Source organism: Alternaria incomplexa (assembly GCF_024043165.1).
Source record: "Alternaria incomplexa strain BMP 0042 chromosome Unknown scaffold_3, whole genome shotgun sequence".
In the NCBI taxonomy this organism is placed as follows: Eukaryota; Fungi; Ascomycota; class Dothideomycetes; order Pleosporales; family Pleosporaceae; genus Alternaria; species Alternaria incomplexa.
Window position 1 is genome coordinate 2,188,835 of NW_026249852.1, and position 15,340 is coordinate 2,204,174.

General features: G+C 49.4%; 4 protein-coding genes across 4 annotated transcripts; 3 read left to right on the forward strand and 1 right to left on the reverse strand.

Annotated features, from left to right (window-relative positions):
- Positions 1–221: 221 nt before the first annotated feature.
- On the forward strand, positions 222–1,010 carry J4E90_003110 (uncharacterized protein; the record flags this gene model as incomplete). The annotated part of the gene is made up of 2 exons (XM_051432683.1): positions 222–229; positions 284–1,010. The coding sequence occupies 2 exons, from the start codon at positions 222–224 to the stop codon at positions 1,008–1,010; spliced, it is 735 nt and encodes a 244-aa protein (XP_051294105.1).
- Positions 1,011–1,982: 972 nt separating this feature from the next.
- Positions 1,983–4,043, forward strand: J4E90_003111 (uncharacterized protein; the record flags this gene model as incomplete). The annotated part of the gene is made up of 3 exons (XM_051432684.1): positions 1,983–3,052; positions 3,102–3,296; positions 3,353–4,043. 3 exons carry the CDS (start codon positions 1,983–1,985, stop codon positions 4,041–4,043), a joined length of 1,956 nt encoding a protein of 651 aa, XP_051294106.1.
- A 1,080-nt stretch (positions 4,044–5,123) lies between these two features.
- Positions 5,124–6,165, reverse strand: J4E90_003112 (uncharacterized protein; the record flags this gene model as incomplete). The annotated part of the gene is made up of 2 exons (XM_051432685.1): positions 5,124–6,012; positions 6,158–6,165. 2 exons carry the CDS (start codon positions 6,163–6,165, stop codon positions 5,124–5,126), a joined length of 897 nt encoding a protein of 298 aa, XP_051294107.1.
- A 1,951-nt stretch (positions 6,166–8,116) lies between these two features.
- Positions 8,117–13,525, forward strand: J4E90_003113 (Type I Iterative PKS; the record flags this gene model as incomplete). The annotated part of the gene is made up of 2 exons (XM_051432686.1): positions 8,117–8,522; positions 8,649–13,525. The coding sequence occupies 2 exons, from the start codon at positions 8,117–8,119 to the stop codon at positions 13,523–13,525; spliced, it is 5,283 nt and encodes a 1,760-aa protein (XP_051294108.1).
- Positions 13,526–15,340: the final 1,815 nt, after the last annotated feature.

The following is a 15,340-nucleotide window of genomic DNA, read 5'->3' on the forward strand; positions in this document are numbered from 1 at the left end:
TTCACTATGAGAATCTTAAAAGCCTCGATCTAAAAACGATTTCCATTGGTACCATCCTGCGTCTCAACGGTCCTGGGTGTCTACAGGGCGCCGAGAACCTTGATGATCTAGCCTTGAGTGTCTCGATACAATTTGCAGATCGTCCCCTCGTTGAGAAGGCGGAAATCCAACTCAGTGACCTTTTTGAAGCTCTCGACTGCAGTCGGCTACGAAGTCTCAAAATGCAGTTGTGAGTTTGTTAGTGCATCATCTACGTTGCCCCTGCTAACATTCACTCGCGCAGTATCAACGACAGCTATCATCTCACTGACGATCGGGATACCCAGCTTGATGCAGGTTATCTCATAGATCAACTTGATAGCATGCGAGACAGTCTAGAAACGCTTGCAATCACGCATGAGATTACCGATGACGACTCGGATTTGGAATGGCTGCTGGAATTGCTGACGAACCAGAAGAGATCGTTTAAACACTTCACCAACCTCAAGCATCTCACCATTCCACAGTTGTTCATTTTCAATGCGGAGCCGGCAGATTGGCTGGAAGACTGCTGCCAGCCGAGAGATTTGCCACCAAAGCTCGAGACGTTGGAGATCCTTTATCCTCAAACAGATATAGAAGACTGGGTAGAGCGCTTCGAACTCCCAGAGTATCAATACAATAGGGCCTTAGCCATTCAAGCCAAGCTGCCCTCGGCTTTGCGGAGGATCACATTGACGTGTCGCGACGAAGTTGGCTCATCTGCATCGTTCTTCACAGAGTACGTAGACGCGATCTGGCCGAAGCTGTCATTGAGTCTCCAAATTCAGACGTATGTCTTCTGTCAGATCCAAGGAACTAGGTACAACTTGATAGACTCCTATGAGGAAGAGCATCGCATCAAGGACGAGGAAACGACTGACAGCGCAGAGGAAACGACTGATAGTGGAGACTACAAAGAGCATTCTGGACCTCGGGTGTATCCTACGACCGACAGCGAAGAGGAAACGACTGATAGTGAGACTACGTAGAGCATTCTGGACCTCAGGTATATCCTGTACGTGACACAGGGGAACACAATTTCGACGCAGGATCGGACGAATAAAGACTAGAAGCGAAGCCTTCTCGACCAACAGTCACTTGGTCTGGCAGCCTGCTTGCATGCCCTTATCAATCCACAGAAATGGACGCAGAGAGACTACATGCAAAGCCTCCTCGATGAATTCTCAATGGACCAGACGGACTGGACGGCTACAGCCTCAGTATTTGAGCCGGCGAGGCGAGGGTACGCCATGCCCGACTAGCGCACGGGCGCAGTGGTCCAGATGTTCATTGGAGGCGTTCATGCATGTTCCCGGTCAGCGATTCGAGCCGAATCCCGCCCCACCATCAACGCTTAGCCAAGATAGTCCTGCATGCAGCAAATATTGGGCATTGCGCCTGCTTATTCCCATGGCAGTAACAATTCGCGATATCATCATCCACATGATCAATACGATGTCCGGGTACCCGGTGACATCCTGTGGCGTTCCTTTCCAGGCTTCTGAGCACGCATCTAGTATGCAGCCTGATATATCATGCAGCCAACACGGACTACCGGTCTTGAGCGGGCAAATCCGAGCCCATCACTGAGGTAGCGTCTTGAGGTGCAAGTCAATGAATGGTACTATCTACGCGGAGATCAGTCTGTGTGCGCGATGCGTCAAGTCCGTCAGCCTCGTAAATTGGCGATATCTTCCACATGTCTATTCTTGGGCGTCTGCGGAGCTGGACTTCCGCATCAGCCTTGGACAGTGCTATTGTAAGCTAAGCTAGACGGGCATCATGGCGTTGGCGAGTGTGAGATGAATGATTATGGTCGAGAGGCGATGGGAACAGAGGTCAGCGTGTTGTAAGCTGACATGCCGCCAAAACCTTATCAAAGAACTATAAATTCGAAGCTTTCCTTGCATTGAGACTCATATCAGCAACAAAGCCGCTGCCTCCACTTCTCAATCTTCGACATGAGCTTCAGGTCCAGTCTATCAGCGATCTATATCGCCGTACTCATCCTAGCGGGTTCAGTCGACTCTGCCTCTGTCACTATCAGCCGTTCAGGATGGACCGCAACGTCGGACAGTTTCCAAGCTGGTAATGAGCCTTTTAAAGCGCTCGATGGAAATGCGACATCGTTCTGGCACTCAAAATATGATCCCGCGCCAGCCGACACTCTACCAAACTGGATCATCGTGGACATGAAAGCATCCTATAACATCAACGCCGTCAGTCTCCAGCCACGCCCAAGCGACAACGCCAATGGCAGGATTGGAGGACACAGGATCGAGATTAGTACCGACAACTCGAGCTGGAAGGTCGTCGCTGTCGGCACATACAACAACGATGCCACGACCAAGAAGACTTCCTTCGTCGCGAAACCGGCACGATATGTTAGGATCACAGCTACCTCAGAAGCTCAAAGCGCCGTCAACCAATGGACCACCGTCGCTGAGATCAACATCTTCCAGGATACAGCATACGCTCCGCCAGCGGCAGGCAAAGGCTTGTGGGAGAAGACTGTGGATTTCCCGCTTGTACCGGCAGCTGTCTCATTACTCCCGAACGGAAAGGTACTGATGTGGTCGGCCTTCGCGAAGGACAACTTTGGCGGATCCAGAGGCTTCACCCAAACAGGCATTTATGATCCTGCTACGGGCGAGTCGAGCCAGCTTCAGGTCTCCAATACACAGCACGACATGTTCTGCCCAGGTATCTCCCTGGACTTCAACGGCCGTGTTATCGTTTCGGGGGGCAGCGACGCTGCAAAGACCAGCATCTATGACCCTTCTAGTGACGCTTGGACCCCAGGAAGCGACATGCGGATCGCTCGGGGGTACCAATCTACCGCTACTTGCTCCGACGGGCGCATCTTCAATATCGGCGGATCATGGAGCGGCAACAGGGGTGGCAAGAACGGAGAGATCTATAGCGCTACTGCAAATACTTGGGCTCTGGTACAGAATGCGCTCGTCAGCCCTATGCTTACAGCTGATACTGCGGGCGTATATCGTTCGGATAACCATGCCTGGCTCTTTGGGTAAGTCCAGCGCCTGATAATCATTGAACTTATTGCTGACCAACTACAGATGGAAGAACCAGACGGTATTTCAAGCCGGCCCTTCGATCGCCATGAACTGGTACGATACTGTCGGATCTGGAAGTACCACAGGTGCTGGTAACCGCTTGGATGACGGGGATGCCATGTGTGGCAATGCGGTCATGTTCGACGCCACAGCCGGAAAGATACTCACTGCAGGAGGTGCTGCAAACTACGAAAACAGGTATGAACCGACTTTCGCATCACTCACGCAGCAATGCTGACTTCGTTGTCTTTTAGTGACGGACGCACAAGTGCCTATGTCGTCACGATAGGTGCACCAAAGACTAACCCAACCGTCGCCAAAACCCAGTCTATGACCTATCCGCGTGGTTTCGCGAATGGTGTCGCGCTTCCTGACGGAACAGTCTTCGTTGCTGGTGGACAATCGCGTCTGCACCCGTTCAACGACGACACGGCGCAGCTGACTCCGGAGCTGTGGGACCCCACTACTGGAAGATGGACACAGTTGAACCCCATGCAAATTCCCAGGACATACCACTCCGTAGCAATCCTCATGCCGGATGCGACCGTCTTCGTCGGCGGTGGCGGCTTGTGCGGTTCTTGCGGTGCCAACAATCACTTCGACGCCGAGATCTTTGTACCGCCCTACCTTCTGAACGCTGACGGTACAAGACGCGCACGTCCTGTCATAAGCACCGTAGCCACTACTGCCAGACTCGGCGCGAATTTGAGCATCACCACGACTGCGGCTGTTACCAAGTTCTCGCTGGTGAGGTTTGGCACCGCCACTCATACCGTTAACACCGATCAAAGAAGGATCGCATTAACGATGTCGGGTAGCGGTACGAGCTATACGGTGGCTATTCCGGGCGACCCAGGAGTCGCGTTGCCTGGATACTGGCTTTTGTTCGCGATCGACGCCAACGGCACGCCTAGTGTGGGCAAGACGATCAAGCTCGCTTTGTAGAGATGCATGAAGAAGAGCAAGGACCTATGTGCCGATTGTTTCGTCTTGGTTCAATCTTTTGCTACGTGAATCGCTTCCTGCTTTTGGGGTCCGACGTCCTCAGGCCGAGCACATGAGTATATTATGAGTTTGCGACAAGAACATCTGATACGCTTTTGGTTTTCACTTTTTGGTATTTTGTTTCCATTCAGGCACTCTTCATTGTGAGTTAAGCTGTCGCACGGTTGACTCATGGATTGCTTCGCTACATTAAATATACACATTAAGAAAGGGAACAGAAAGTAACAACACGCGCTCTCAAAGTCGACATCCTACCCGAGGCTCCAACCCCAGGTCATTTTCCAACGCGTAGTAAAAGGTCTTCGATCTATTTTTCTTCCGCTTCATTTCACGACAAATCTTTCACTGTCGCGTGGCTCTTATCGCCGATTGGCCTCCACAATGCCAGCGGCAATCTTCTCCGCGAGCGCATCTACGCGAATGTTAGCAGACGTCCGCACAACACTTGAGCTCGCATGGGAAACTTACAAATCGTACTGGTGGGGTGACCCGGCGGCAGGATAGGCAATGCACTCGCATCTACAACCCTCAAGCCCTTGACGCCATAAACCTTAGCTTCGGTGTCCACCACCGCCATGTTATCATCCTTCTTTCCCATCTTACACGTGCAAGACGCATGCCAGATAGTCATCAAACTGTCTCTCACTACAGCCAAGATCTCCTCGTCGCTGTCCTTCTCCTTGCCTGGCCAGTATTCGTCACCAATCACAACTTGCTGCATGGTTTCCGAGTTCCAGATCTGGCGCATGCGACGGTAGAGCGCGACGGCGAGTTCTTGGTCCGCAGGCGAGGTGAGCCAGTTGGGATTAATCAGAGGTGAGCTGCTCATGGATGCCGATTGCAGGGTAACGTTGCCGCGGGATGTGGGTGCTACGATGCCTCCGAGGATCGTGGCGTACTGCTTGCCATCTAGGGGTTGTTGGAGGACAGGGAGGGAGAAGTCGCCGATGTAGCCGTTTCCGCTGATAAGCTGTTCAAAGTTTGTGATTAGCGTCTATCCTGCATTGTCATCATCAAAAACTAGGGGCTTACCTCAGCTTCTGGCCAGTCATCGGTGAATTGGTTCAAGGCATCGACGGTGGACTGGGAGAAGTTTTGGCGGAACTCTTGGGGTAGCTTTTCCCAGCCGAGGAACTCGACTACGTTGGAAGAAAGTACGCCCTCGCCTTTGAGGGTGTAGTCGGCCAGTGCATCAGCAAGCGCGACGGGGTTGTGGAGGGTGTTATCCAGTGTGTTGAAGCTAACTTCGTAAGCCGGTCCGAACATAATGTGATCCCACATGTTCTGGCCTACGCCAGGGCGATCGGCAACCACGTCGATGTTGAACTTCTCCAAAGTCTCCTTTGGACCCACGCCCGATACCATGAGAAGCTGGGGGCTGTGGAAAGCGCCTGCGGAAACGATGACCTCCTTGGAAGCATGAATGTCGTAGGTAATGGCCGTGGACTGAACCCTTACGCCGGTCGCGGTCTTGTTGCCATCAAAGAGGATCTTCTGGGCCTGGGTGTTTGCGTACACGGCGAGCTTGTCGTTATCGAGCGCTGTTTTGATGTATTCGTCCGATGCACTGCGGGTCTGCTCCTTCGCGTCGATGAAAGTTTGGGTGTAGTGTGTTCCCATGAGTTTGCCGCTATCGAATTCGCTGGTCCTTTTCAAGCCGACTGCATGAAGAGCCTTCTCCATCCAGGTCGAGAATGGAGAGACATAGTTGGAGTAACCGATCTGGATAGGTCCTCCCGGTGTTTGGAAGGCACTCTCGTCGTATTGCGTAGTCACATTGTCGCCACGTATGGCGTCGTTCGGCTTGGTGAAGGTGACAGCCTTCTTGAAGTAGGGTTCAAAGTTGGCAAACGTGTAACTGTCGTCGCCCACAGCGTCGGCCCAGGTTTGATATGAGCCCTCCGTACCTCTGGAAAAGGATTAGTACACTGAAATCGGATGCAGAGACGGCTCTTCTTACCTATGGTGAATTAGGAAGTTGAGCGCAGAACTGCATTAAAGATCTTGTTAGTATTGTAATAAGCGTTGTGTTATAGGAGGTCCTTACGAGCCACCCAAGCATTTTCCCTGCGCATAGTGCACGCGTCTATTATCCGCGCCCGCTTGAGGCTCCGTGGTCAACACCCAATCAACAATAGGATCAGAGTCTAGAGGATTGGCACCGATTCCTACGATGCCACCGGCAGGTGTGGAGCCTAAAACAGGCTTTCCGATTTGGTAGTAAAGTCCAGCCTCAATGATGGCGACCGAGTAGCCCGCTTCAGCGAGGCGGACACCGATCGCATTGCCGGCGGTGCCACCACCTACGACAACGTAGTCGTACGTCTTCTCCACGCCAATAGCGCCTTCGATGGAACCAAGTAAACCTTGCACTAGCCCTTTGCCACTCAGTATCGAACCTAATGAGTCCAGAAAAGGGTTCAACAGTGAGTCCAGTATCGGCGCGGCATGGGTGTGTGGAAGGCCGAGCGAGGCAGTCAGAAGTACGCTAAGAAGCGAGTGCTTTTGAAGATGCATGGTAATAATGAATGACAGAAAACAAAGTTAACGAATGTGTTACGCAAAGGAGTGTGGCAGTATGAATCGTTACCAGGCATGACCTGGGGGGTCCAAGAAAGTCTATCGCATCGTTTAGGGGCGTGCGTACCATTCGGCCTTGTCGCGGAACTATTCGCTCGGATCGTATCGCCAGGCAGAATAGATCCCTGACGTGGCCGAAGACACCCCTCACCGGGCCGAATGTATACCTAGGGATGCCTCATTGTGGCTACCGGCAACCTGATCATCGTCCGAATCGGCAAGCCCCTTGCATGTATGGAATTGCGATTAGCGATGCTTGACCCAAAGTGAACGACAACATGGAGACATCTGAAATTGCGCGCGAAGATCCGAATGACTTCTTGGAAGAATACCGAAGCGCAAACTCGGAATGCCGTGAAGTCGAGAGCGTGAGGGCAAACGCAATGCGTAGGATTTGTCTGCCAAACTGTGTCAGGCCAAAGACATCAATCTCCGATTGATCGCGCGCTAGAACAGGCAGGTAACTCCACGATCCTGATTCCCCGCGACAATCCCGCATGCCGACACCCGCAATTCCCTTCTTAGAGATCCCGGGGGGGCTGGAGTGGTTTCTCTGCAATGTTATTCGATCGTTGGATTGTGGGGAAGATTTGGAGTGCGGCGTACAGCCAAGAAAGCAGGCATCTGGATCCTTCGCGCCTTCGATGCTGCGACACTTCTACTTCGATTGCATCTCCAAGAAGAGAGACGCCACTAAAGACATTTGATACCTGCGGATTATGCTCCCCACGTTACCCATATAGAAAATTTCTGACTGAGCTAAGAGTTAGGTCTTGCGAAATCCCGTACATGCCCGTTTCGGTTTCTGACGAATAAACTCGAGATAGCTATGGTATACTTCTATCCGGCGCTGTGACTATAGAAGAGAGCTCCTCGTGAAATGACCCGGAAAAGTTTAAATACTGAAACTCTCGTTGTCGGGAGAATCTCCCGGGGCCCGTCCCAAATACCCCGGATAACTTTCAAAGCCGAAATGCCCGCTGTCTGGGAAGTCCGCGAGCGACTATTGTAGTCAATATGTATTATCATCATCCAGTTTTAAGTTGGACTTCGAAAAAGATACCCATATGATCTACTGGGAGCACGCAACGCCATCAATTCGTCAACATTCAAGATCGCATGACACATCAGTACCCTACTTGAATCATTCAACTCTTTTGGGAATCTTCATTGAATCTGAAAGTGAGGGTTTAAACCGGTTGTTGACAAGTCTGCTATCCTTCGTCGGTAACTCTTATCGGACATGAGGACTAACGCCACGATGGAAACTCCCGACTCAGATCAATACTCATCTAGTTCCTTTAGCCCAGTGCCGGTGCATAGCTCAGTAACAGAAGCAGAGCTTGGAGAACTTGTAGGTGTCAAAACTTACAAATGAAGAATCGCAAGTTGACAGATCTAAGGGAGAATGTAACGACGTAGCCGTCATTGGCATGGCCTGCCGTGTGGCCGGTGGAAACCACAGCCCGGAACAGCTATGGGAATCTATCCTGGCGAAACGAGACGCTTCGTCCGAGATCCCAGCTATGCGATGGGAGCCCTACCGCCACCGTGACGTCCGCAACATCAAAGCGCTCGATGAAGCGACGTCGCGTGGATACTATCTGGACGCCCTGGAGGACTTCGACCCCAGCTTCTTTGGAATTTCGCCTAAAGAGGCTGAGCAGATGGACCCGCAGCAGCGAATCTCTCTCGAAGTAGCGTGGGAGGCGCTGGAATCTGCAGGCATAGATCCCAAGAAGCTCTCCGGAACTGACACTGCCGTGTTTATGGGAGTAAACTCTGATGACTACGGAAAGTTGCTTTTAGAAGATCTTCCCAACATCGAGCCTTGGTTAGGTAAGATCTTTTACGACTATTAGTCTACTGACGCTTTGTGCGATCTGCATGTTCCCGTTCTAACCCCCCGGACAGGTATCGGGACCGCATATTGCGGTATACCGAATCGGATATCCTACCACCTAGACCTCATGGGCCCGAGCACGGCGGTTGATGCGGCATGCGCAAGTTCACTAGTTGCGATTCACCATGGACGCCAGGCAATCCTGTTGGGCGAGTCGAAAATGGCTATTACTGGTGGCGTAAATGCAATTTGTGGGCCTGGGTTGACGCGGGTGTTAGATAAAGCTGGTGCTATATCGCCCGATGGCTCGTGTCTGTCATTCGATGACAATGCACATGGTTATGGAAGGGGGGAAGGTGCCGCAATCGTAGTGTTGAAGCGCTTTCGGGATGCGATAAGAGATGGAGATAACGTCATTGCTATCCTCAAGGGTTCTGCAGTCGCTCAGGACGGCAAGACGAACGGTATTATGGCCCCGAACGCGAAAGCACAGGAACTTGTTGCCCGACAAGCCCTTAAACGAGCAAACGTCAACCCTGCGACTGTAGAGTACGTTGAGGCTCATGCGACATCGACGCCTTTGGGGGATCCGACCGAGGTCAGCGCAATATCGGCGGTTTACGGTGTATCCAGATCGAAGCCGGTGAACGTAGGATCAGTGAAGCCAAATGTCGGCCACCTCGAAGCAGGTGCGGGAGCAATAGGGTTTATCAAGGCTGTTCTGGCCCTGAACAAGGCGCAATTTCCGCCGCAGGCCAACCTCACCAAGCTCAACTCTAAGGTCGACTGGAAGAATTCGGGTACAGAAGTAGTGCAAGAGGTTTCCGACTGGCTGGACGTGGAGGCGCATCCACGTCGGGCGGCTATATGTTCATATGGATATGGGGGCACCGTTGCTCACGCTATCATCGAGCAGTCTTCGTTTCGCCTTGCTACGATGAACCAACAGAACAGCGGATGCGCTCACGCCCCAGTCACGCTTGCGATCTCGGCCCCACAACGAAAACGACTTGCTGGACAGGCGGACTCGCTGGCGAGGTGGTTGATGGGTCCAGGGAAGAGAGAAGATTTGAGGTCAATTGCAAACACCCTTGCTCTCCGCCGCGCTCATGATGAGTACCGAGCAGCATTTGCTGTTACCAGTGTAGAGCAGGCAGCGGAAATGCTCAAAGTATTTGCCGAAGGTGGTAACAACGGCGAGTGGAGTTCTCAGGGCAACGCGCTCGCGACGAACACAAAGAAAGATGTTGTTTGGGTTTTCTCAGGTCATGGCGCACAGTGGAACGAAATGGCGAGGCAGCTGGTTGCCAATCCCGTCTTCCACGGCGCTGTTGAGCCCTTAGACCGCATCGTGCAAGCAGAGGCTGGGTTCTCCCCTATCGAGGCGTTCGGGAAGAGTGGCAGCGACTACGACGAGTCCGATCGGGTGCAAATCTTGACATATGTCTTTCAAATCGGACTCGTTGCTTTGCTTAGGTCAGAAGGAGTCAGTCCTGGTGCCGTCATTGGGCATTCAGTGGGAGAAATTGCCGCCTCGGTGACAGCAGGCTGCCTTACCCCAGAAGAAGGTGCCTTGGTTGTCGCCAGAAGAGCTGGACAGTACGCCAAAGCTAAAGGTCTTGGAGCTATGTTCCTTGTGCATCTTCCTTTTGACCAAGTCAAAATGGAGCTCTACAATGAGCAAGGTGTTGTGGCAGCAATTCATTCGTCGCCCTCAGCTTGCGTCATTAGCGGAAGGGTCAAAGCCGTTGAGATGTATGTTGAAAAACTCAAAGAACGAGGCATCGAGGCAATGAGGGTGGCGACCGACATTGCGTTCCATTCTGCAGGAATGCTGAGTCCGCTGGCGCAACCAGTGAGGGATATATTAGCGAAGGACATTCAGCCTCGGCCAGCAACGATCCCTCTCTACTCGACCTCCGACCCTGACCCACGCTCAGACAGCCCAAGAGACGCCGAATATTGGGTTCAAAACATGATCAGCCCTGTTCTACTCACGTCCGCCGTCAAGGCATCTACTTCAGACGGGTTTCGACTGTTTCTCGAGGTGTCCAGTCATCCAATCGTGTCCCATTCAATCAACGAAACCATCATAGATGATGGAATTGAGGACGAAGAGTTCGTAGTCATCCCAACGGTTCGCCGTCGCAAGTCTCCGGAGATGTGTGTGGCGCAAGCTATCGGCACGTTATACACCAAAGACGCAACCATCGACTTCAACAGGTCTCTTGGCCGTCGATGGGCACCGGGAGTGCCTGGTACGCAGTGGGTGCACAAGCCAATCTGGAGAAAGGTGCATAGTGACAGCTCGCTAGGTGTTGACAGCCCCACGCATGATGTTGACAAGCACACTCTGCTAGGCCAGCTGATCCCCGTTTCCGGGACTGCAACCAAGACGACCTTGTACACCACCAGATTGGATAATGACACCAAGCCATTCCCAGGCAATCACCCACTCCATGGGACTGAGATTATGCCCGCTGCCGTGCTTATCAACACTTTCTATCACGCGACAGGGGCTTCCACTTTGTCCAACATTGATCTGCGCGTCCCAATAGTCATTAGCGATGTAAGAGACGTCCAGGTAGTATTGGTGGATGACAGCATCAAGATAACCTCACGGCTGCGCCAAAGCAGTGCCTCTAATGACCAATCTTGGGTTACCCATACTGTCGGTCGTTGGGGCGCATCTCAATTGGATACCAGCGTGATGCCTTACATCGATGTTGAAGCTATCAAGCGGCGAATTGGTACTGTCCTGCCCTCCAACTTCTCCATCGACTACTTGGACAAGGTCGGCGTTTCAGCTATGGGATTCCCTTGGGCTGTCACAGAGCACTTTGGCGACCTTAAGGAAATTCTCGCTCGCGTCGACGTTGCGCCAGATGTCGCGGACGGCGCCAAGCTGCCCTGGCATGGCTCTTCATGGGCCCCTGTTCTCGACGCTGCAACATCTGTGGGGTCTACGATCTTCTTTGACAGCCCAGAATTACGGATGCCGGCACAAATTGAGACGGTACAGTTCTTCACAGAGTATGGGGTGTCGCCGCCCAAGACCTGCTATCTCTACGTCGAGGCGGCTGGCGAACGTCGAGCTCCCGCAGTTCATGTCAATGTATGTAACGAAGAGGGTAGAGTGTTGGTGAGGTTTAAGTCGATGCGCTTCTCCGAAATCGAGGGCACCCCGGGCGTCAGCGGTAGTGTCGAGAGCCTCGTCCATACCGTCGCTTGGGTGCCCGCACCATTCTCGCGCAAGGCAGCTTCTTGGGAAAGCTTCATCCTAGTATCAGAGAACCCAGCTACGCTTGACTGGCGCTGGAAACAGCTGCAAAAAGAGCGTAAAGCCAGAAACGTGACTGTCACCCGCGTACAGTCGGCAGCAGAAGTGGTTGCTAGATCACTGGCCCCCAATACGGCCATCGTATACTGTCCAGGGCCGGTATCGGTTCTCGCTGATGTACCATCCAAAGCCGAGACGTTTCTCTCGGAGCTGCTGCTCTTGACCAAGTACGCCGTTGGCAGCACCTCTATCTCCGCAAGCGGAAGCGGAAGTGGAAGCAAAGTCTTCGCCATTACCACGGCAGTGTCAACTGCGGACACACCCACGGCGCTGTCTCATGCTCCGCTCCACGGCCTCGCACGTATCATTGCATCTGAGCACCCTGACCAATGGGGGGCATTAATAGATGTCGAGGATCTTAGCGACGATGAGACCTTTCCCATGCTCGCAATGGCGTACGTTCATGATCAGGATGTTATTTGTATGGAGGACGGTCTCCCCCGCGTTGCTCGTCTCCAGCCGCTGCCGCATGAGAGATTGTATGATACCTCTGCCTCTTCTTCTTCCCCTTCAACTCCCTCCTTGTTGCCTAAGCCAGCAGGCACATATCTAGTGACGGGCGGACTGGGTTCGCTCGGGCTTGAGGTGGCGGGCTGGCTCGTGGAGAAGGGCGCGCGGCGGTTGGTGCTGGTATCTCGACGAACACTGCCTGCGAGGTGTGATTGGGACAAGCTCGAAGCATCCACATCCAGCGGCCTCAAGCCTGCTGTCGACAAGATTCTGGAAGTCGAGGCTTGCGGGGCAACGGTATACACACTCGCGGTCGACATGAGTGCAGCAGACGCAGCGGCAAGGCTGCAGACCGAATTAGACGGGCTAGGGCTACCACCGGTGCTGGGTGTAGTCCACGCGGCGGGCACTCTCGAAGACCAGCTCATTTTGAATGCGTCACCCAGGGCTTTCTCGCGCGTGCTACAGCCCAAGGTTGCTGGGGCGCTGGCATTGCACACTGCTTTTCCTCCGCAAACGCTCGACTGGCTTGTTCTGTTCAGTTCGTGCGGCCAGCTCTTCGGCTTCCCAGGCCAAGGCAGTTATGCCAGCGGGAATGCGTTCCTTGACGCATTAGCTACACATAGACGCGCGCAGGGAGACAATACTGTGGCCTTTCAGTGGACTAGTTGGCGTGGCCTGGGCATGGCAGCGAGTACCGAGTCTATCAACGCCGAGTTGCACAGCAAGGGAATTACCGACATCACGCCTGAGGAGGCTTTCCGAGCTTGGGAGCATTTTGGCAAATACAACCTAGCTCAGGGTGCTGTGCTGCGGACCTTACCCGTGGCTGAAGGCGAGCCGTTGCCCGCGCACATTTTGGACGACATCGCAATAAGAACAAAGACGCCTTCGTCAGGTGCTGCAGAGGGAGACATCGATAGCGACACCGCAGCCGGAGGCGAGATGCCTACGAACGGCCTTGACCTGAAGCCATGGTTAGAACAGAAGATCAGAGACATCGTCGCTGGGGTACTGATGTTGGAAGGTGCTAACGACGTGGACCCGCGCGCTGCCATGGCGGACTTGGGCGTCGATAGCGTCATAACAGCGACGCTGCGTCATCGATTACAAAGTGCCTTGAAAGTCAAGGTGCCGCCCACCCTGTTCTGGAGTCATCCAACTGTTTGCCATCTTGCTAGTTGGTTCACGGAGAAGATAAAAACTTAAGGAAAACACATCCGTAGCGCGCTGCGCGTAGTACACAGTGTGCATAGGTAGCTAGAAAGAATATCTATTTACTAGCAAATTAATAATTCTGTAATAGAAAACACTCGTGTAAAAAAGTAAAGTCTATTATAAGTATAAAATCTAAAGTAATTTTAGATAGATAATAAGAGAATTTATTTTCTAGACTTTACTAAAAAGTACTAACTAAATTTTTTAAAGTATTAAGCTATATAGACATTAGAGTCTATAGTAGCTACTTTACTTTAGTTTTACCTAATTATCTTACCTCTAGTTAGAGTACTAAAATAATATATTATATTATACTTTATACTATAAAAAATCTAATATAGCTTTAGATAAAGCTAAGCTTCTTTACTTATTAGCTTAACAAGTAGATAGTTACTAGAAGTAACCTAGTAGAGTACTATATAGTAAGTTAATATAATATATTATAATTACTTACTACTATATAGATAGATATTCTATTTAAAGTTTTAATATCTCTTACTAAGACTTACTTACTTATAGTATTAAGTAGATATAATATACTATATTAACTTACTACTATAGCTCTGAAATACTAATTTTTATAATTACTATAATTACTATATATAGCTAATTATAGCTACTTCTAGTTAGACTTATTACTACTAATACTTTTATTTTATTATAAATTATCTTAAAAGCTCTATAAGTAAAGAAATTATATTAACTTACTACTATACCTTTAACTTACTTATAGTAATTATAAATATAGCTAATAAAAACGTTACTTCTAATCTACTAAAAATCTAAAGTAGCTTATATAAAGTTAATCTACTTTACTTCTAGCTAATACTAAAGATAGTAACTATATAGTTTTAAGTATAAAGCTACGTAGACTCTAGAATTCTATACTAGCGAGTGCGTAAAGCTTCTATAATATTATATCTATTTCTATCTTAAGTATTACACTATATATATATATATATATATATTACTTTTATATAAAGTTTTAATATTTCTTACTAGAACTTAGAGTTATAACTTAATATAGATCTTATGTTAACTTACTATAGTAGCTCGCTAGACCTTCTCTAAATACTAACCTCTATAATTATAGTAAGTAGATATAGCTAATTACTAATCTTTCTAGTTAGACTAATTAATATATATACTTTTATTATATCTATAATAATCTTAAGACCTCTATAAGTAGAGTAATAAGAAGACTAAATTTATAGTAATAATAGATAAAGACAGCTACTTTACTTTTTAGCTATACTAATTATAATTATTTTAGATCTTTCTAAAATATAAAGCTTAAATAAGCTTTAAAATATTTTCTATTTACTTTTATAGGTATACTACTCTCTCTCTAGATCTAAGAGATAAGATCTATAGTATACTTTTTTTGAACTAAGTTATTTCGTAATTACATAGTTATGTAATAAGATAATAATATATTACTATATTAGACTCTAGAAGTTAACTTTTTGAAATCTCTAATATAAGTTTAGATTTAAAACTTATAATACTTATACTTATACTATTTTTACTACTAATATAATAATTAATACGTTTATAATTATAATAGACTAACTACTTTATATTTATTATATATTACTAGTAGCTATCTAGACTACTAACTAGTAGTACTAATATTTACTCTATATAATTACGTAACTTAAGAAGATAATTTAGTAAGTCTACCACTAGTATAAAGTCTAACTTAATCTAAAATATTTATATAACGCTTATCTAATACTTATATAAATACTAGTAATTAATATTAAATATATAATTATCTATAAGCTTAGCTATATAAGCTGTATT